The 23,827-nt window shown below is 37.1% G+C and overlaps 1 protein-coding gene across 1 annotated transcript in view; it reads right to left on the bottom strand.

The window, feature by feature from the left end:
* CACNA1C (calcium voltage-gated channel subunit alpha1 C) overlaps window positions 1–23,601 on the bottom strand; it is a 1,426,303-nt gene extending 1,402,702 nt beyond the window's left edge. The window contains 1 exon segment of the mRNA XM_053719677.1: window positions 21,810–23,601. Within this exon segment, the coding sequence (XP_053575652.1) occupies window positions 21,810–23,601 (1,792 nt within the window).
* Between the last annotated feature and the right edge of the window lie 226 nt (window positions 23,602–23,827).

Raw genomic sequence — 23,827 nt, 5'->3', positions numbered from 1 at the left:
TGAAGGAGAGAGTCAGGTTTCTGTGAGAGCCAGAGGGTTGAGGGAGCGGGAGATAAAGAAGTCGTTGATAGAAGTGAGCATGTTGCAAAGAGAGCGAGAGTTCCAGAGTGCACAAGTGAAGGGGGTGGTGGCTTTAGATACAAGATGAATGTGATTAAAGTTACCAGAGTTTTGTTTTGTAAGTCTATTGGATGGCACACATGGATGTGCAAGGCTAGGAAGTTATGGGGGACCAGGATTAGGGCAGATGTCACCAGCAGCTAGTATGAGCAAGAGGGAGAGTGACATGAGATGAGATGCAGATTTGCAGTAATGAAACTGTTTTTGGGATAAGGTGCAAGGCGGAAATAGAGTGTTTAGGAATGTGTAAAGTTCATGAATACAAAACTAAGGTGAGGTTAAGAGACATGGGCTAATGAAAAGTGCAGGTAGTGAGGGGGAAGGAGTAATTGAATAAAGTAGTTGAACATTATTAAAAAAGAGGGAAATAGTAAAACACATAAAACACAGTATTAGAACAGAACTTGCCTTGTCCCTTGTCCAATCCTTGTAGTAATTCTTGTAGAGTATAAAATGTCTATGTATACTAAGTTTACATGGGCATTTTTTACACTGTGATATTGGGCTACAATTTCATGAGCAGTGGTATTGTTTCACTGCCAGTGGCTGGGGCAGCGGGATATCTTTTATTTGTAATCGGTAGACCTGTTGGGCTTATAATTGCCCATTATATGCAATAAATCTAGGGATCCTATATCACTCAGAGGTAAGAACACTGTACATTATAGACCCTGGAGCTAATAAATCACTACTCTCAGTATAGGTTCCAACCAGAGACACTTCACCCATATGGTATCTACTATTTTACCTCCAGAACTTTTTCTTGAAACTTCAAGTTAATTGATTTGTGCAGAACACAAATCATTAAAGGGACAGTGTACTGTAGAAATTTTTTCACTTTCATGTGTTTACAATGAGATAGCAGGGAAAGCAGAACTCATGATATTTTTTTGTCTCTATCTTCTTTTTTACTGTTTATTCCAAGGACAATACTTAGTGCCGGATTATCTAAAACTCAGGTGAGAGGATCTAAAATGATCATCCAGCACTGCGAGATCCACAGTGAAATTCTTAAAAGGCAGATTTTTCTATACAAGGGGCTTTCCCTGCATTTCTGTATGTTAACACTGCATGACATGACAGTTCTGCTGCGTTACACTTTGTATTTTATATTAATTTACACTTCAGATTAAGTTTTATTACATTTAATCTTTGCACTTCTGTATTTTATTTTGTATACAGCAGTGTATTTAGGATTCTGATTTTACAAATTCTGATTATGCTTTCACAGTTTCTGTGTAATCTTAACAAATTAGTATCATATATATTTAACTGTATATTTTACAAATTACAATGCACTTTGTTTTTCTTCTATTTAAAATAAAACTGAAAAACCGACAGCTTCAGTTTCCCAGAGAACTTCATAACTTTACTTACATTAAAGGTTAATGAAATATTTGTAGAAAATTTAATACACTCCAGTAGATAAATGGGATAATTGGGAACACATTAAAGGGGAGAAAATAATAGTGCAGATTTCTTTGCCTCACTGTTCCATTTCATTGTATCTGAACTTTTAGCTTTGAGATGGTCAGTGAGGGAGCCGCTCTAGTGGCAAAGTGGGGAATAAAGAGGACTAGGCCAGTTTTAAAATGCTTCTTCTTTATTTTTCTGACATTTTACTATTCCTCTCTCCTTAATATACACAAGGTATTTAGCCTCTGTCAAACCAATAGTACATTAAACAGGATTTGCAGTTAATCCAGCATTCCTAACTGTATAAAGTACTGCCTCTATGTCTTGAAGATGTGAGTCAGTCCTGACTATAAATTATGTCATCATCCAAATATGCAGAGACATGTTGAGTATAAGGTCTTGGCAATTTGTTCATAAGCCATTTAAAAGTTGCTGGGTTTTCATGGAAGCTAAAGTGCATTACCTTGCACTGGAAAAGGCCATCAGGTGTAGCAAATGCTGTGTTATCTCTGGCCCTCTTTGTTAGAAGTATCACCAATAACCTTTTGTGAGATCTATCGTAGAGAGAAATCTTGCCTTTGCCAATCTTTCCACCAATTCATCAACATGGGGCATAGGATATTCATCAAATTTTAAATCCTCATTAAGTTTCCTAAAAGCATTGCATAATCTAAAAATTGGGCTAGACCAGTTACTGTGACATCAACTTCTATAATCTTTTTCACTCCTGCTCTAACATCTGCCCTTTTGGCCTCAGGTTTTCTATATGGCTTTAACTTAACTGTTACCCCTGGATCTGTAATTATGTCATGCAAATTTAATGCATTCTACCTGGTTTAATTGAGAAAACATCTTTATTTTGTTCTACCATAATTCTAGCTTCATCTGCTTGCTCAGTTTTGTACCAATTCTAAATGACTGGTCTTGAGTTAGGGAATCACCCCTGGTATTATCCTCCCCAACTACACAGGACTCTCATTCCTTCTATTAACATTAATATCCTGTGTTCTTTGTTCTGGCGATCAGGCATACTAATTTTGGAGTTTACTTTTTTTTTTTATATAACTTTATAGGGGCCCTGCCAATATGACAAAAGTTTTTTTTTCTGCTTTTGGTACTAAAATCATCGCTGGTTGAAACACCTTAATGATAGGTATTCTATCTATAATTCCGCTTCTGTAGCTCTGTGGATCTTACCGAAATAAGGATCTCATTTATAAGGATTGCATTAAGTGCAAGAGTTATTTCAGGAGTTATTCAGAGTTAGTCAGTGAGGAGGTTAAATATTGTAGTAATTTGATAGAGTATCTACATATTTATTTAAACATGTCTCAGATTCAGTGCAATGGATGCCTTGCCCTGTTTGATCGTGCAGTATTCTGGAGATTCAGAGGCTGCCCAGTGTGTAAGCAGTTTTCTCTCTTATGGAAAGAAATAGCTTATCTTAAAGATACAATAAATAACATGTCTGTTTGCTCAAAACAGCCTCCTAAGGAAGCTGTACCTCTACCCCAGAGACTAAGAAAAAAGAGATGGAAAACTGTTGGCACAGGAAGGGTAAGAACAGTAGAACAAAGGCATACTCCTCATCCTCTGCCTTTGAAAAACTCTTATGCTGCTATTACTGATGGCATCTGTGAAGAAGAGAGCACAACTGCTAGTACTTCTGACAGTGTAACAGGGAGGTCTGAGTTTCTGGTGTCTGAATCTGCAAACAAGAAATCCAAGGTAAGATCTGCAAATGTAAATTTCTGTAAGACTTTGTTAATAGGTGACTCCATTTTAAGAAATGTACAGATAGATGATGATAATGGTGATTTGAGAGAGGTTAGATGTCTTCCAGGTTCTACCGCTCACAGAGATTTAAATCGTATTTCAAGAATTGTTAAAGCAGCTAGAAAAGACAGTGAGTTAGATGTTATTGTTCACCTAGGTACAAATGATCTGGCTAGAAATGATGTTGTTGCTGTGCAAAAGGAGTTTTTTAAACTAGGAAGTTGTTTAGATCATGTGGCTGCATCTGTGTCCTTTTCTGCTGTTTTACCTGAGTATGGACAGGAAGAAGGAAGAATGCAGCATATTATAGAATTTAACTCTTGGTTAGAGAGGTGGTGTAGGGAGAGAAGATATGGTTTTGTTAGCCATCAAAGCCCTGTTTGGCTTGATAGCAGCTTGTATAAGAAGGATGGTTTGCATCTGGATATTAAAGGGACAGGAGTATTGAGTAAAGAACTTAAAGACTTTATTAGTAGCAATTTAAACTAATGATGGGGGAAAGAGTTAATATACCCATCTGTCCCCCAGAACATGCCAAGACAGTCAACCACATTTTAGATTCTTGTTTATTTAAGAAGAAAAACATTACTTTTACGAATAAGACTTTGAATAATGTAGGCAGGGGTTGTATTGACCATGCAAAAGGATTTGAGAATTCTAGAAATATTATACGTGCAATGTGCACAAATGCTCACAGTTTAGTAAGTAAATTACCTACACTTACTGCAATAATGATTCAAGATAAATTGGATTTAGTAGCTATAACAGAGACATGGTACAATGACTCTCATGACTGGGAAACAGTCATAACTGGTTACATCTTGTTAAAAAAAAAATAGAGTAGGTAAAAAAGGGGGCAGAGTTGCTCTGTATGTGAAAGACAATATTAAAGTAACTGAAATTGTAGAAAAAAAATGACAATGTAGAAAGTGTTTGGGTAACTATAGAAACTGAAGGGAAACAGGTGTTTAGAATATCAGTAGTATATAGACCACCATTACAGGATGAAGCATCAGACAATTTATTAATTGATGGAATAGCCAAAATTACAATGAAGGGCAATGTTATTGTACTGGGGGACTTTAATATGCCTGATGTAGACTGGGAAGTACCTGTTGCCAAATCAACTAGAAGTAAATATATCCTGGAATCTTTACAAGGGGAATCTCTTGAGCAACTAGTAAAAGAACCAACATGAAAAGGAACTATATTAGATTTAGTACTTACAAACAGTGATATAGTATCTGAGGTGTCTGTGGGTGAGAACTTAGGCTCTAGTGATCATCAGTCTGTATGGTTTAATATTCAGGCAAAGGTACTAAGCAACCATGGTAAAAAAAAAAGTAATTCGGCTAGATTTAGAGTTTTGTCGGTAACGACCCGCGTAGCTAACGCTGGTTTTTCCCCCCCGCACCTTTTAAATACTGCTGGTATTTAGAGTTCACAGAAGGGCTGCGTTAGGCTCCAAAAAGGGAGCGTATAGCATATTTACCGCCACTGCAACTCTCAATACCAGCGGTGCTTACGGACGCGGCCAGCTTCAAAAACGTGCTCGTGCACAATTCCCCCATAGGAAATAATGGGGCCGTTTGAGCTGAAAAAAAACCTAACACCTGCAAAAAAGCAGCGTTCCGCTCCTAACGCAGCCCCATTGTTTCCTATGGGGAAACACTTCCTATGTCTGCACCTAACACCCTAACATGAACCCCGAGTCTAAACACCCCTAGCCTTACACTTATTAACCCCTAATCTGCCGCCCCCACTATCGCTGACCCCTGCATATTTTTTTTTAACCTCTAATCTGCCGCTCCGTACACCACCTATGTTATCCCTATGTACCCCTAATCTGCTGCCCCTAACACCGCCGACCCCTATATTATATTTATTAACCCCTAATCTGCCGCCCCCAACGTCGCCGCTACATACCTACACTTATTAACCCCTAATCTGCCGACCGGACCTCACCGCTACTATAATAAAGTTATTAACCACTAAAGCTAAGTCTAACCCTAACCATAACACCCACCTAAATTATAATTATATTGTAGCTATTTTAGGATTAATATTTATTTTACAGGCAACTTTGTATTTATTTTAACTAGGTACAATAGCTATTAAATAGTTAATAACTATTTAATAGCTACCTAGTTAAAGAATTACAAAATTACCTGTAAAATAAATCCTAACCTAAGTTACAATTAAACCTAACACTACACTATCAATAAATTAATTAAATAAAATACCTACAATTATCTACAATTAAACCTAACACTACAATATCAATAAATTAATTACATAAAATACCTACAAATAAATACAATTAAATAAACTAACTAAAGTACAAAAAATAAAAAAGAACTAAGTTACAAAAAATAAAAAAATAATTTACAAACATTAGAAAAATATTACAACAATTTTAAACTTATTACACCTACTCTAAGCCCCCTAATAAAATAACAAAGCCCCCCAAAATAAAAAAATTCCCTACCCTATTCTAAAATAAAAATAGAAAAGCTTTTTACCTTACCAGCCCTTAAAAGGGCCTTTTGCGGGTCATGCCCCAAAAAATTCTGCTCTTTTGCCTGAAAAAAAAACATACAATACCCCCCCAACATTACAACCCACCACCCACATACCCCTAATCTAACCCAAACCCCCCTTAAATAAACCTAACACTAAGCCCCTGAAGATTTTCCTACCTTATCTTCACCACGCCGGGTATCACCGATCGGTCCAGAAGAGCCTCCGAAGTCTTCATCCAAGCCCAAGCGGGGGCTGAAGAGATCCATCATCGGGCTGAAGAGGTCCATCATCGGGCTGAAGAGGTCCATCATCGGGCTGAAGTCTTCATCCTATCCCGGCAGAAGAGGACATCCGGACCGGTAGACATCTTCATCCAAGCCGCATCTTCTATCTTCATCCATCCGTAGCGGAGCGGAGCCATCTTCTTCCAGCTGACGCGGATCCATCCTCTTCTACCGACGCCTACTCGCCGAATGACAGTTCCTTTAAATGACGTCATCCAAGATGGCGTCCCTCGAATTACGATTGGCTGATAGGATTCTATCAGCCAATCGGAATTAAGGTAGGAAAATTCTGATTGGCTGATGGAATCAGCCAATGAGATTGAGCTCGCATTCTATTGGCTGTTCCGATCAGCCAATAGAATGCAAGCTCAATCTGATTGGCTGATTGGATCAGCCAATCGGATTGAATTTGAATCTGATTGGCTGATTCCATCAGCCAATCAGAATTTTCTTACCTTAATTCCGAGTAGGCGTCGGTAGAAGAGGATGGATTTGCGTCAGCTGGAAGAAGATGGCTCCGCTCCGCTCCGGATGGATGAAGATAGAAGATGCGGCTTGGATGAAGATGTCTACCGGTCCGGATGTCCTCTTCTGCCCGGATAGGATGAAGACTTCAGCCCGATGATGGACCTCTTCAGCCGCCGCTTGGATCAAGACTTCAGCCCGATGATGGACCTCTTCAGCCATATGATGGACCTCTTCAGCCCGATGATGGATCTCTTCAGCCCCCGCTTGGGCTTGGATGAAGACTTCGGAGGCTCTTCTGGACCGATTGGTGATACCCGGCGTGGTGAAGATAAGGTAGGAAGATCTTCAGGGGCTTAGTGTTAGGTTTATTTAAGGGGGGTTTGGGTTAGATTAGGGGTATGTGGGTGGTGGGTTGTAATGTTGGGGGGGGGTATTGTATGTTTTTTTTTCAGGCAAAAGAGCAGAATTCTTTGGGGCATGCCCCGCAAAAGGCCCTTTTAAGGACTGGTAAGGTAAAAGAGCTTTTCTATTTTTATTTTAGAATAGGGTAGGGCATTTTTTTTATTTTGGGGGGCTTTGCTTTTTTATTAGGGGGCTTAGAGTAGGTGTAATTAGCTTAAAATTGTTGTAATATTTTTCTAATGTTTGTTAATTATTTTTTTATTTTTTGTAACTTAGTTCTTTTTTATTTTTTGTACTTTAGTTAGTTTATTTAATTGTATTTATTTGTTGGAATTTTATGTAATTAATTTATTGATAGTGTAGTGTTAGATTTAATTGTAGATAATTGTAGGTATTTTATGTAATTAATTTATTGATAGTGTAGTGTTAGGTTTAATTGTAGATAATTGTAGGTATTTTATGTAATTAATGTATTGATAGTGTAGTGTTAGGTTTAATTGTAACTTAGGTTAGGATTTATTTTACAGGTAATTTTGTAATTATTTTAACTAGGTAGCTATTAAATAGTTATTAACTATTTAATAGCTATTGTACCTGGTTAAAATAAATACAAAGTTACCTGTAAAATAAATATAAATCCTAAAATAGCTACAATATAATTATAATTTATATTGTAGCTATATTAGGGTTTATTTTACAGGTAAGTATTTAGCTTTAAATAGGAATAATTTATTTAATAAGAGTTAATTTATTTCGTTAGATAATAATTATATTTAACTTAGGGGGTGTTAGTGTTAGGGTTAGACTTAGCTTTAGGGGTTAATACATTTATTAGAGTAGCGGTGGGGTCCGGTCGGCAGATTAGGGGTTAATACTTGAAGTTAGGTGTCGGCGATGTTAGGGAGGGCAGATTAGGGGTTAATACTATTTATTATAAGGTTATTGAGGCGGGAGTGAGGCGGATTAGGGGTTAATAACTTTATTATAGTAGCGGTGAGGTCCGGTCGGCAGATTAGGGGTTAATAAGTGTAGGTAGGTGGCGGCGACATTGGGGGCGGCAGAATAGGGGTTAATAAATATTATGTAGGTGTCGGCGGTGTTAGGGGCAGCAGATTAGGGGTACATAGGGATTACTTAGGTTGCGGCGGTGTGCGGTCGGCAGATTAGGGGTTAAAAAACTTTAATAGAGTGGCGGCGATGTGGGGGGGCCTCGGTTTAGGGGTACATAGATCGTTTATGGGTGTTAGTGTACTTTAGAGCACAGTAGTTAAGAGCTTTATGAACCGGCGTTAGCCCATAAAGCTCTTAACTCCTGACTTTTTGCTGCGGCTGAAGTCTTGTCGTTAGATTTCTAACGCTCACTTCAGCCAAGACTCTAAATATCGGCGTTAGAAAGATCCCATTGGAAAGATAGGATACGCAAATGGCGTAGGGGGATCTGCGGTATGGAAAAGTCGCGGCTGCAAAGTGAGCGTTAGACCTTTAACTACACGACTCTAAATACCAGCGGTAGCCCAAAACCAGCGTTAGGAGCCCCTAACGCTGGTTTTGACGGCTAACGCCAAACTCTAAATCTAGCCGTTAGACTTTAGATCAACTGATTTTTCTTACATGGGCAGATGCCTAGATGAATCCCTAAAAGGGATGGCACAGATTACAGGAGTACAAGAACAGTGGGAATATTTTAAAAATGCTAGTCTAGATGCAACTAAACACTGTATTAGGCTTGTTTGTAAAAGTAAAAGAAAAAGAAAACCAATCTGGTTTTCAAGAGAAGTAGCACATGCAGTTAAGACAAAAAAGACGGTCTATAAAAAATTCAAACTCACTGGCTCAGAAGAGGATAAAGAAAAATGGAGAACCCATCAAAAGATGACAAAGCAGTTAATCAGAAAGGCTAAAGCTGATGCAGAAGAGAAAATAGCACAATCTGTAAAAAACGGTGACAAAACCTTCTTTAGATATATCAGTGAAAAGAGAAAAACTAACAGAGGGATAGTTAGACTCAAGAATGAGGATAGAGTAGTGGAAGAAGATAAACAAATAGCAAACTGTTTAAATGATTACTTTTGTTCAGTCTTTACAACAGATGGTAAAGATAGTGAGATTCTATTAAGGGATGTTACTGTAAATAATAATGTGAGTAGTACTTTTCTTTTTACAGAGGAAGAGGTTTCAAGGGCTTTATCAAAAATAAAAGTTAATAAGTCTGTGGGTCCAGATAATATTCATCCAAGGGTTCTAAGAGAACTTCGATCCATAATAGCTACTCCATTAGCTGATTTATTTAATCAGTCACTTCTAACAGGAGTTGTTCCAAAAGACTGGAAAATTGTCAATGTAGTCCCTCTTCATAAAAAGGGTAGTAGGGAAGATTTTTTTTACTATATTTTTAGGGGTAGCTTTATGTAAGGGAATAGCTTCATGATACGGTATAGTGTAATCAAATATGACCAATATGTATTAGTTGTCCAAACTTTTATAACAGACCCACCAAATCAATATAAATAATTTCTAAATGGTCATCAATTACTGGAACTAATACAAGTGAAGTCCTCAGTTTGGGTTTTGGAGAAGATAATTGGCACTCAGGGCAGGGAGCACAAAACCTTTTTATCTACTCATATACTCTTCACCCCCCAGGTGACCTCCCAGAAGTTGTGAGTTGGCAAACTCTAAATACTTTTCTGGTGTGAGATGAAGGAACTGATAACTGTTCAAGCTCCTGTTCTTCTTCCTTATTTACCTGATACAGGGCTAGATTACAAGTGGCACGCTAACATTAGCAAACACACAATATTGAAATATCTCGCCCATGCTAACTTCTGCTCATATTACAAGTTGAAAGTACACACGAACGCACAAGTACAAACTAAATTTGAGCCTGTCTGGTTAGCGAAATTGAAGTCCTTGTATAAAGGGTTAAGGCTAAATAAAAAGTTGCACCAAACACAATATAAATACATTAAAATAAAGTGTTAAACTTATATACACACTATCAGATAAAAAATATATGGTATATGACAAGGTATTTGAATGGAAAGGGCTATAATGTATATTTACATACATACAGATGTGGAAATATGTGTATGTATGTATATACATATGTATATATGTTTATATTTATATGTGTATGTATACTTTTGAGCCCTTTCCACTCAAATACCTGAAAACATAACATATCATTTTAAATAAATTTTAATATTTTGTGTTTTACTGTGTGCATTTATTGTGAATATTTTACACTCCAATGTTCTTCACATAGAGCAAAATGTTCGAAGGGTAACACAGTTGTGTTCCTTCTTCATCAGAGGTAGTATATTGAATGAGAACTGGAGCGCTTTTTAAATATAGGAGGCGTGATGGCGCTTAGCTTTAAAAAGCGCTCCAGTTCTCATTCAATATACTACCTCTGATGAAGAAGGAACACAACTGTATTACCCTTCGAAACGCGTCAGGTGTTTACATGTACAAGTAGTACATTATTAGGTTATATTGAAATTAGACTGTTCACAGTGATTTCCAAAGACATTGAGCGTTTTTTAAAATTTTAAATTCTCGGCGACTTCAGAGTTGGCTGGTGTATACCGTTTATATGCTGTGACGTTACCTCATAACATTGAGGCTGGTGTATACATAGTATACCGTTTATATGCTGTGACGTTACCTCATAACATTGAGGTTTAAAATTGTGTTTTTAACCGTACACTGTTTATCTGCCTTAATAAACTGTATTACACTATCTCTACACTTCTCCCTTCATTCTCTATGTAACCCGGAGAAAAATCTGAAGTCCGTGGGAGGTGAGCCTATCTGTGATTGGTTTACGGAGAAGGTGAATATCCACCGAACAACGGGATTGGAGGGCAGGAGGATCATTCAGGAGGAGGCGTGTTCGTCTATCCACCCGTCAGCACATTCAATCCAAGACCTAATTCAAACAGCGTCTCATTACCTCATATGATTGAGGGCATAGCTCGTAAGTAGTATCAACAGAAGAGATCGTCTGATCTACTAGCTGTATTTGGCTGTATATTCCAATTCTCCTTTGGCACATTGAACTGATACTAATACAGAAACTTTAACCGTGAGACACTAAATATTAATTAGGACTTACCCATTACCCACCAATCTCTGTTGTGTGTTACTAGGAGGTATCAAATTGACATTTTCTGTTACTCACTCTCCTACTTAATCACATTCATTTTTGGGTTTGTTCCTGTGTGTTTTATTTATTTTTATCAATTTTCGTTATCAGTTTGTTTTATATATATTCATTCTACTTCGCCATACTTTTTATTTCATTTTATTATATTTAAATAATCTATTGTGTCGCTCCTATGGCATTTATCAGTGTTTAACACACCCCTTAGTTATTTCGTTTTTTTATATATATATATATATATGTATATATATATATATATATATATATATATATATATATATATATATATATATTATACACACATATATAATTATATATATAAATATATATATATATATATATATCAATTGTGCAATGGGATCTGCACTTCTCAGTTTTCAGAGATGTGCGATCAGGGGTTGCATATATCTAAAAGAAGGAAAGCACTCACGGGACTTTGTTTTCATAAAATATAGCTTTAATTTCAGCCTTTAAAATCCATAACGTTTCGTTTACCGGTCCGGTTCCTTTGTCAAATGGCACTCAAAGAACACCCAGTATATCCCAACACCATACCTTAATCTCTTATATACCCCATAGCTCAATATTTAGCCAATACAGCTGCTGCCGCTCGCATCCACTCCATCGTCGTACCATTGTGACATCATCAGGATGCGCAGTGTCCCCATTCGTCCGACTACACCGACTATTGGTCATCATTAGTCTCTGAAGATATAGGACTGTGTAATAAATATTGATAATGAAAGCAGTATCTCTCATCATCCTCATATGCTCTGATATGAAAAGGATGTATGTATGCTTTAAAAGACACAGCATGAAATCCTGCTCGATCTACAATATTTGATGATGTTTGAACAGATGGAAACAACTCCATCCAACTCTGATCCTATTACAATATGTTTTTTTTTACCATACTCCATTTGGTTACGAATTATTAACTGTACATTACAAGAAAGTAATGGCGTGAACAATATAGCATATAAATGTAGTACAGTATTAGCTTTGTTTTTAATTTACAGTGTTACTATACTGCCCCTAGCCATTATAGCCTATATTTTCTAACTATGTAGTTGTTATCTAAGTATGTTAATATGACTGAATATGCGTTTCTACATGAGTCAATCATTGTTTGCATAGACGATGTCTTAATTTGGTGTAATATGATGACAGCCTTCTGCCTCTTTGTTTTGACAATCAGCTGTTGTGGCTGACTCCTCCCACGTCAGTGTGGTCAGATGAATGGGGACGTGGCACGTCCTGATGACGTCACAATGGCTTGACAGTGGCGTGGATGCGAGTGGCAACAGCTGTATTGGCTTAGTATTGAGCTATGGGGTATATAAGGGATTAAGGTATGGTGTTGGGATATACTGGGTGTTCTTTGAGTGCCATTTGACAAAGGGACCGGACCGGGAACCCGAAACGTTATGGATTTTAAAGGCTGAAATAAAAGCTATATTTTATGGAAACGAAGTCTAGTGAGTGCTTTCCTTCTTTTGTGTATATATATATATATATAGAGCTAGACTGGCACCAGAAATTCATATTATATCCTGGTTATTGTCCACCTGTAGTAACAGGTGTGCAGTGCTGGGAGATATAATTAAATTAAATACAGAGAACCAAAAAGAATGAACTACAACCTCTGGCTAGGGTAGTTACCAAAAGTTGCCCTCACCTCGACTGTGTAGTTCAGTATACCCTTATCCCGCACTAACCATGTAGAATTCAATAATACAAATCAAAGCAGAAACAATGGTATACAACTTAACCAACATACATTTATTTTTCAACAAATTGCCACAAGCAGTTAAATTATGATAAGTCCACTGGACAATAATAGTGGGTAACCATTACATTTACAGGGAGCTCCCTATTTGACGTTAAACCAGAGTTGAATCCAATTTTATCCTTTGCAGAGCAGGTAGTGTTTGCATCCATTTGGTGATATTCCTTTCTTTGGTCATATGGCTGTGTAATGGTCTAAAAAATAAAGGGCCAGATTAGGAGTGGAGCACTATCTGAACGTGCACCCGTAAATGGGAAAACTTGCCCATTTACAGGCACACGGTAAATAACCAGCCGTTATAAATAGCTGGTTAATGAGGCCGCAAGCTCACGGTTTCACTTTGAGCTTAGCGCAGGTTCAGGAGTAATTTGCGGAACCACTTCTTCACAGAAAAGTTGGTTGATTCTTGGAATAAACCTCTATTAGAGGTAGTAATGACAAACACTGAGCAGCACGTCAAGAATGCCTGGGAAAAGTTTAATGCTATCCTATGAACTATATACGTTTATGCTTTTAGGAAATTATGGACAGACTTGTTGGGCCTATGGTTCTTATCTGCCGTCAAGCTCTATGTTTATGTTTCTATGTAATGTCAGTGTGTATTGTGCATGCCCAAAGCCAATGTGACATTTAAGAACTTTTTGGGGTAATTGGTAATTTGTGGAAAAGTGTTGTCTAAAGGTTTATCAAGTCCTTTCAGCTGTGGAATTCAATAAGTGAAAAATGTCCATTTAAATGGGGCAAGTCAACCCAAAAAAAATATTTTAACTTATTTAAATCAAGTAATTAAAGATGTTTAAAGCAAACCGTAGCCCAATTTTCGATCTAAATATACATTTCTAGCAAAAAGACTGACTTTTCCTCCTCCATTTTGAAATGGCCGCCTGATCCCTCCTTTCCATGACGTCACCTAAACATAATTTCCAGCTTCAACTAAGGAATAAGTGTCAATCCTGCGCGTCCACGTTTGTTGCGCATGTGCAATCCGCCATGTTGTCAAGTAAGGAACCAAAAAAATACAACTCAGTAGCATAGCTGTTGTTTTTTGTGGCGGACCTGTGTGCCTGAATAGAAGGCACACAGGTCCGCCTCAAATAACAACCGCTATGCTACTGAGCGGTATTATAGAATAACAGTAAGTTAGTGTTACATCCAATAAAATATAAAAAATCAGAAAAGGCTAGACATGAGACCTGCTGGCAGGCAGTCTTACGTGTTTTGGCTTGCCATTAGCCTTACTCATAGACCACACAGATTTGTAACCTTCTCGTTTATCGCTGTTAAAATAGTTACATATAAAAAAAGTATAAAGTACAGAAATATCAGTTCTTCAAGAGTACTTAAATTATAATACATTTTGAGTTTTCATCTTGAAGATGCAACAAAGATAACATTGCCTTTAAAGGGATTGTAAAAAGTTACATTTTCACAATTTAAAAAGAGCATGCCATTTAAAAAAATGCTGCAATTGACTTATGCTTTCAAACTTGCTTCATTCTCTTGGTATCCTTTGTTGAATAGTAAACCTAAATCTTATAAGGGAAGGGGAGACTGTTGTTTCATAGACCATGGGCTAAATTCACTCGAGGGCCTCTTCGCTAAGGTGAGATCATTTGCGAAAGTCATGGAGGCTTGCTTCACGTATCTTTTCTAATGTTTTGTTAGTGGGTTTTCCTGTCATTAACATCTACAGTTAAGTTAAAGGGACATCAAACCCAATTTATTTATTTCATGATTCTGATAGAGAATACAATTTTAAACAACGTTGTAATTTACTTCTATTATCTAATTTGCTTTGTACTCTTGGTATCCTTTGTTGATGAAGCAACAATGCACTACCGGGATGAATGCATTGGGCGAGCCAATAACATGAGGCAGATATGTGCAGCCACCAATCAGCAGCTCCTGAGCCTACCTAAGTATCCTTTTCAACACAAAATACCAAGAGAACAAAACAAATTAGATAATAGAAGTGAATTTGAAAGTTGTTTAAAATCGCATGCACTACCTGAATCATGAAAGCAAAAAATTGAATTTCATGTCACTTTAAGTGCCCCAATACATGATTTATTGCATAGCAACAAGATCTGCTAGTGATGCAGAAAAGCAACAATTAAAATCAGCTCACTTAGGAAAGTAACTGAAATATTTACGTCTATTTATTTGAATTTCCAAGTAACATATAGGCAATTAATAAACAGAGAGAGAGAGCAGCCAATCCCTCAGATATTTGTCCGTTGATTTGATCTTGTATGCTGCATGATACTACAGTCACTCACAGCAAGATAGAATATTTTTATATAATTTATGTACAGAGTTGTCTTTATAGTTACATAATTTTTTCAAAAAATCTGGTCCCTGTTGCACATTTTAATTCAAACATCTTTCCACATCCTGCAAGATTTCTTTCCTCGCAACTCATGAGCCAAAATGCTTTTTTTAGACAAACGCTTGTTGAGAATTCTTGCATTTATTTTTAGTTTTGGTTTAATTAAAGAAACTAAATCATAAAATAGCATTGCATTTGAGATTGTCTTTATCTGACATGCATTTTCCCTCCTGAAAAATTATCCTAGAAAAAAAAAAAAGGTACGGAATGTGTAGTTTTCCCTTTTGTTGCACTGATAACCTCTGTGTACTTTGTATTATTGTAAAGAGAAATTAGGCAGTAAATAAATGCTAGCTATAATGATGTATTCAGAGCAAAGATTCGCCTGAGAACAACATGTAGATTTTTTTTTACTATACTACTACTAAATATTGAAGAAATACATGTAACGTTTTAGTTTCTTTAAAGAAATGGGTGCCTCGCTGTTGAAACCTATGTTAAAGGGACATGAAACCCAAATGTTCAAGCATATGAAAGTGATGCAGCATAGCTGTTAAAAGCTGACTAGAAATATCACCTGAGCATCTCTATGCAAAAAAGGAAGATATTTTACCTCAATTTCCTAAGTATTCACACCCCACTGTAAAGATACTTTAAGCAGCCAGTCAGGATGCGTGTCCCAGGACTTGCTAAGGAGTGTGCATCTGTCATATTATTTTCCTATTCAGTTTAAGTAAGTTCTATGAAATCAGCTGATTCTGATTGGGTATTTTTTTTTGGGGGGGTCAACTTGCAGTAACTGGTGAGCTGAATAATTTTTTAGATACAATATCTTCTTTTTTTTACATAGAGATGCTCAGGTGATGTTTTCTTTTCAGCTTTTACAGTTATGCTGCATTACTTTCAAGTGATTTAACATATGAGTATTATGTCCCTTTAAATATTAAAGTAACTATGTAACAGGTTTTCTACATACCCCTTTGTTTGCACAATTTATGTCACTAATTAGGCAGAAGTATTTATGTGTATGTTTAATTGTTTCTATTTATGTGTATGTTTAATTGTTTCTGTGTGTGTATGTGTGTGTGTTTCTGTGTAAGTATTTCTGTGGGTGTGTGTCTGTGTTTCTGCATGAGTAAGTGTGTTCCTGTGTTTATGTGTGTGTGTGTCTTTGTTTGTGTTTCTGTGTCTGTGAGTTTGTATGGGTGTTTCTATATTTGTATATGAGTTTTACTACCTTCACAACATTCAGGTTTGACTACACTTGAGAATAAAGTGGACACGCATTTTACTCACATCACTAAAAATTACAAAAACCAGAGGAGGGGGACGACCAATGCTTTAGCAAGGGGCAACAAAATTTCTAGTTGCACCCCTGACTAATTGTCCTCAGTTGAAGAGATGACATAAGGGAAACATATTTCTAAGTTTCTCTACACGCTATCTAAATAAAGAATGTTTTCAGAGTTAAAGGTACAGTCTAGTCAAAATTAAAACTTTCATGATTCAAATAGGGCATGTAATTTTAAACAACTTTTCAATTTACTTTTATCATCAAATTTGCTTTGTTCGCTTGATATTCTTTGTTAAAAACTAAACCTAGGTAGGCTCAAATGCTAATTTCTAAGCTCTTGAAGACCACCTCTTATCTCAGTGCATTTTGACATTTTTTCCATGCTAGACATCGTTCGTTCACGTGTGCCATATAGATAACATGCTCACTCCCGTAGAGTTCTTTATGAGTCAGCACTGACTGGATAAAATGAAAGTCTGTAAAAATAAATGTAATAAAAGGGCAGTCTGCAGAGGCTTAGCTACAAGATAATCACAGAGGTAAAAAGTATATGAATAAAACTGTGTTGGGTATGCAACACTGGGTAATGGGAAATAAAGAGATTATCTATCTTTTTAAATAATACATTTCTGGAGTTGACTGTCTCTTTAATTTAGAAGAAAAGGGGACACAGTAAATAATGAAAGTATATTGCAAAGTTTGTGTTGTTTTTTTACTATCTATAATGAAATGTTTTATATTATATTTTCAAGTGTTTTTAATGTCCTTTAAATGCAATATTACAAAAACAAATAGTTTTGTGAGCCCAAAGTATAATTAATAACAACAAAATGTATGTAATTAAAACAAAAGAAGATCTCACATATACGGGAAGCAATTTGTTTTTATCTTTTGACAGGGGTGTATTTTGGTCTAGGCCAACAGGATTTAAAAGGGGCAAATAATTTTGAGGGAAAGTTCTGTTGTATGATGCATTTCCACTCAGAGAGGCCTATTTAACAAATGTCTGTCGGACCTGATCCGACAGTGCGGATCAGGTCTGACAGACATCGCTGAATGCGGAGAGCAATACGCTCTCCGTATTCAGCATTGCACAAGCAGCTCACAAGATTCAACCCGATCGAGATTGATTGACACCCCCTGCTGGCGACCAATTGGCTGCGAGTCTGCAGGGGGTGTCAATCAATCTCGATCGGGTTGAATTGCGGCGATTCCTGTCCACCTCATCAGAGCAGGTGGACAGGGTTATGGAGCAGTGGTCTTTAGACCACTGCTTCATAACTGGTGTTTCTGGCGAGCCTGGAGGTTCCATACGGAGCTTGATAGATAGGCCCCCTATTCTCATTAGATATTTCGGGATTTTTTTTTCTGAGGGTTTATAACCCGTCCATCGATTCCTGACCTCCAGATGAAGTATATGAGGCTAATACAATCTAAAATTGTTTGGGGGAAGGCAGTTGGGCGCAGTGGAATTCCGAGAACCTAGAGCAGAGCAAATCTAAATATCACTGTCCTTATACATAATTTTGTGTAACACTGTTTTGTCCTGGAGCTGGGGAGGAGCAACTAGGTGTTAAACGCATGCACGAGAATGCAGTGGAATTAAAACAGTGTTTATTATGAACTTAGTGGAATAACACACACTAAGCAGTGATTACAGTGCAGTATAACAAAGCAGTGATTAAATTATAAATCATTACTTATCTTTGGGTTTCGGATAAGTTATTAATATCATGCAACAGCACTGAGAATATATACTGGCAAATATCAAAATTATAATTTTACCTCCCCCTGTATCATGTAACTACCATCAGCCAATCACAAAATGCATATACGTAAATAGTGTGCACTTTGCTCAGTAGAAGCTGGAGCTTCAGAAATTGTCCATATAAAATATAATGTGCACATTTTGATAGTAAAAGTATGTTGTTATATTTTTTACTTTATGTGAATCATGAAACTTTAATTTTGACTTTAGTGGCCCTTTAACTATTTGTAATCTCAGTGCAAAATTGCAAACACTCAACACCACTTGTATTTTTGGGCCCAGTCTGTTACCTAGACCCTAGTTTAGAAAGAAGACAACCAAAATTAAATAGAAATGTGTTCTAGGAGATATCATGTGGCCGGAGATTACAGTTCTTTCACTCCATTTATATCTATTTAAAACTCTTGAGATAAACAAATATTTTGTTTCCATTTTCCAGATACTAAAATAGATTAACAGTTTACTGTATCTGGGGTTACTACTTAAGACTATCATCAAACATTCAAACATAGTCGCTGTCAAATGTCAAAGTTATTGTGGGCATGCGCAGCAGTGCATTGGCAATGTTTACAGGTGGCCGCCATCTTTGAATGGTCCTACCAGTACTTAAAGGATTGTGTCTGGTGCAAGGGACAGTGTAAATAGCAGAAGGCTGGATTCTGGAAGTAAAGCTTACATAATTACTGGCTGACACAGGACTCAGTCAACAGACAAGGAGATGGCTGGATCGCTACTAAATAGTGTAAAACTGTAAATCTGAAGCCTTTCCTATCTGTAGAGTAACACTTGTAACTGTATGAATAACTATATATTATTTTGTTGCATGCGTTATTCAGTTTGTCTTTTCATTAAAGGTTTATTTGTTTATCACCCTTGGATGAACACAATGGATATAGAAAATTCCAAAGTAATTTCACAAGATATCCTGAGACTGTGGACCAAGATTTATATTCAAAAGCTGTCCAGCAATCCATTATCCAGTGGTCCAGCTTATTTATGGTTTTTTTATGAGGATAAATGAGTTCTACATACCACTTAGCAATGTTAAAGAGATAGGAAAGTCAAAATTAAACTAGCATGGTTCAGATAAAGCATGTTTTTAAGACACTTTTAAATTCACTTCTATTTTTATATTTAAATGCTTTTTATTGAATTTTACTAGTTTCACATGTTTACAAGTACAATATGAATCAGATAACAATCTTGAACATTTATAAAGTAAATGAAAAGAAAAAAAGAAAAAAAAGGAAAAAATACATAAAAAAAATAAAATAAAAATAAAAATAAAAAAAAAAAAAAAAATAAAAAAAGGAAGAAAAAAAACAAAAAAAATTTGTCATATTATTGAATTGTAATCTATCTGTTTAGAAGTTTGAGGAGTGTACTGTCAAGGAGGAAGTTGGGTTCCCTGCTCTCCAGTTTAAGTAAGACTGAATATATAGAAAGCTGAAAATCCAGAGGCCTTAAGCTGTGACTCAGGATGATATTACACTTTATGGTTGTTTAATATCCAGTAGAACCAAGTTGTATTGAACATCTCCCTAGTATCTAAAATCCAGGAGGCTGAGTCATAGAACGTATAAGTGGTGGAAATCTTATTTTTAATCTCAACCCAGGCGGGAACTCCTGTCTTCCAGTGCCGTGCTATACAGGTTCTAGTGATTGTACATAATATTCTGATAAGCGTATTGATCGCCTTATTGAATTTCTCTATATGTTCGTGTAGAAGAGCCTGAGCTATTGTGAGTTGAAAATTTTCTTCTAATAAGGTACTAATAAGCTGAGATAGAGATTGCCAAATACTTTTTACCCCCTCGCATTCCCACCACATGTGTCTATAAGTCCCCTCTTTACCACATCCCCTATAGCATAGTTTGCTTCCTGATTTTGTAATGTGAGATGTCTTTGTGGGTGTGAGGTACCAGCGGAATGCTGTTTTTATAGCATTCTCTCTTAGATCTGCACTCAAGAGACCTTTGCATAGGGAACTAAGTATTCTATTCCAGTCCTCAATATCGAGACTCTTCCCTATGTCTTCTTCCCACCTAAGTATGATGTTGTTCTTCAGATTGCTAGAGATACTTTGTATGTCTATGTATAACTTAGAGATTGATTTATGTGGTCTGTCTGCTGAGTCATATATTCTCTCTATTGTGGTTTTGGGTTGTCGTGATGTGTTTGTGAGATATTTACTTATAGATGTGGACAGTTGCAAATATAGATACCAGTGTAGTTTGAGGGGATGGATACAGTCCTGCAGCTGTGTGTATGTGAATAACTTGTAGCTGGTCACAACGTCTGCTACCCTATATAGGGCTTTATTCGCCCATTTGTCTATTGTACTATGTACTTCTTCTGAAAGTAATGCTCTAATCGGGATCTGGAGTGTAGCTGTAGGTAATAGGTTCTTATTTTTCCGTATGAAAAGTACATCCTGTTGTCTTGCCTCCGTAACAGAGGAGGAGTAAGTGTTTTTTCTATGTGTCTCCCTACACCATAATAGTTCATCTTGAAACTTTTTGTTTTCTATATCCTTTTCTAGAGTGGTCCAAAGTATCTCAGTGGAGTGTCTGCCTAGTAAGGCCGTTTGAGAAACTCTGGCAGCTTTGTAATAGTCTATTAAGTTTGGAATGCCTACCCCTCCTAGTTGTCTGTGTCACGTAAGTATTTTAGATGAGATTCTAGGGGACTTCCCTCCTCTTATGAAAGCCACTATTTCTGTTTGTAGCATGTTTAGTTCTATAGTTTGTATCTTAAGTGGTAATGTCCGAAATAAGTAGAGAAGGCGAGGAAAGACATTCATCTTGACGGCAGAGAGTCTTCCAAACCAAGAAAATGAATGTTTTTTCCAGTTTGACAGATCCTGTCTGATAGTTTTTATCATTGGGATATAGTTATGTTTGTGTAATAATTCCAGACGTGGTGTCAAGTTGACTCCTAGATATTTTAGAGAGTGTGTTGCCCATCTTAGATCGAAGTTTAATTCAATGTGTTTTTTTCGTTATTTGTGGTAAGGCAAATGGCATTGCTTCACATTTGTCTAAGTTAATCTTATATCCTGAAATTTGGGAAAATGTGTCTAGTATGGAGTACAAATTCGGGAGCGAAACAAGCGGTCTGGTGATTGTCAGGAGAATGTCGTCTGCAAAGAGGGTCAGTTTGTAGTCAGTGTCTTTTACTTTAAGTCCTGTAATGTCTGGTGATAATCGTATCTTGGAGGCCAAAGGTTCAACGCATAATGCGAATAATAATGGCGACAGGGGGCAACCCTGCCTAGTGCCATTTAGAATCGGGAATATTTTCGATTTGTACCCAGAAGTTACCACCTGCGCAGTTGGCGTCGAGTATATCGCTCGAATTGCTGTAAGGAGTGGGCCTGTTAGTCCCATATGTCTGAGTAAGGCCATCATGTATTGCCAGTCAATTCTGTCAAACGCCTTCTCTGCATCTAATGAAAGAAGCAGAGAAGGCGTACCCGTCTTGTGTAGGTAGTCAATTATGAGCAACATCCGTCTTATATTGTCAGGGGCTTCTCTGTCTTTAATAAAACCTACTTGGTCTGGGTGAATGAGAGATGGTAGAACCGTTTTGAGTCTGTTGGCTAGGATTTTGGTGAAGATTTTTAGATCTTGGTTGATAAGAGAGATAGGACGGTAACTGGAGCAGAGTTTGATATTTTTCCCTTGTTTGGGTATGATCGCTATTTTTGCCTGCAACAGCTCCGTCGGTATCTCACTACCGGCCAAAATGTGGTTACAGAATGTAGTGATATGTGGTATTAAACTCTCCTTAAAAAGCTTATAGTAGTCTCCGGGGAAACCGTCCGGTCCTGCCGCTTTGCCTAATTTTAGTTCTTTGATCACCTGTGCAACCTCAGGCGCTGTCACGGAGGCCCCCAAGTGGTCTAGATCTGTTTTGGTGAATTTAGGTAATTGGGCTGTTTCAAGAAATGTCTCTGTCAACTTATCTAACCTTGGTGATCTAGACACTTTGTTCCCATCATATAATTTGCTATAATATAGGGCAAATTCGTCAACTATCTCTTGTGGGTGGGTTGTTAATTCTCCCTTGCTGTTCAGAATAGAGGAAATAGTCAATGTTTTATTTCGCTCCCGAATTTTGTGAGCCAAATACCTATCGGGTTTGTTGGCATATATGTAATATTGGACTTTTAACCTCTGAATGGCTCTACATGCATCAGCTCTCTGGATCTTTGCTAATTCGGCTCTCTTTTGTTGTAAAGTGTTTAACAGGGATTGTTTCAATGACATTCTATGTTGTTTCTCTAAACTTCCAATCTCCTGTTGGAGTTGGGTTGTCTGTGATCTTTTTTGTCTAAGATAAGTTGATTTATTCTGCATGAGAATCCCCCGTATGACTGCTTTATGGGCTGCCCATGTGTTTAACGGATTGTCTGTGGAATCTATATTCAATTGCCAATATTCCTGTAGATGTTTCAGTGTATTCTCATAGGTTTGTGGGTGTTTGAAAAAGCTAGAATCATATGTCCAAGATTTTTCTCTCTTGACATCTTGTGTCCCTTCTAAATGGAGAGAGACTATTGAGTGATCTGACCACGTACATGGCAGTATCCGTGATGATTGTAAGACAGGTTGAAGTATCTGACTGATATATATGTAATCAATCCTGGTGTATGTATTGTGTGCTGCGGAGTAGAATGTAGTGTCTGTTGTATCTCCATAAAGGGTTTGCCAAGTATCTATAAGAGCATGTGGTGCTAGTAGATTTTGAATTGTTTTGACCGTATGATTGTGTCTTTGTTGTTTTTTGGTCAGTGCGTGTTGTGGGGTAGTCTTCAATTGTGACATGCAGATATTAAAGTCACCTGCTAGTATAAGTTTATGTTGTGACCAGTCTGTGAGCAAATAAGTAATTTGTCTAAAGAACTGTTCATGCTTTTCATTGGGGGCATATATGTTGCAGAGCATCACATTAACGTTATCTATCTGTCCTACTACTATTAAATATCTGCCCTCCTCATCAGCTATCACTGTATCGTGAGTAAATTGTAGACATGAATGGATGAGGATAGACACTCCTCGTTTTTTAGTGGAAGTAGTTGCATGATAATGCTGGTTAAAATATCTAGACCAATATCGAGGAATCTGGCCCTTAGGGAAGTGGGTTTCTTGTAAAAAAAGAATATTGGCTCCCATTTCCGTGTATTGTGTAATTGCTATTTTTCTTTTGACATCAGAATTGAGGCCCCTGACATTATGTGAAATGATCTTGATTTTTGGTGACATTATGTGTTGATTATGTTTGATGGGTATTGACTGTCCCCTCCCCTAATACCTGTATAACTAGCTGAGTAGATCAGCAGGACCAAGCAACACTTACAGTTCCCCAACTTCTCCTCACGACTCAATGAAATGTATATCCGGGTGAGACCGGAAGCACACTTAGCATTTTCATATGACAATGTTATAGAAAAATCACACCTGAAAAAATGAAAAAAAAAAGAACAGACAC

This window comes from Bombina bombina, chromosome 6, assembly GCF_027579735.1.
Source record: "Bombina bombina isolate aBomBom1 chromosome 6, aBomBom1.pri, whole genome shotgun sequence".
In the NCBI taxonomy this organism is placed as follows: domain Eukaryota; kingdom Metazoa; phylum Chordata; class Amphibia; order Anura; family Bombinatoridae; genus Bombina; species Bombina bombina.
This window is presented reverse-complemented; position numbering and strand designations above follow the sequence as displayed.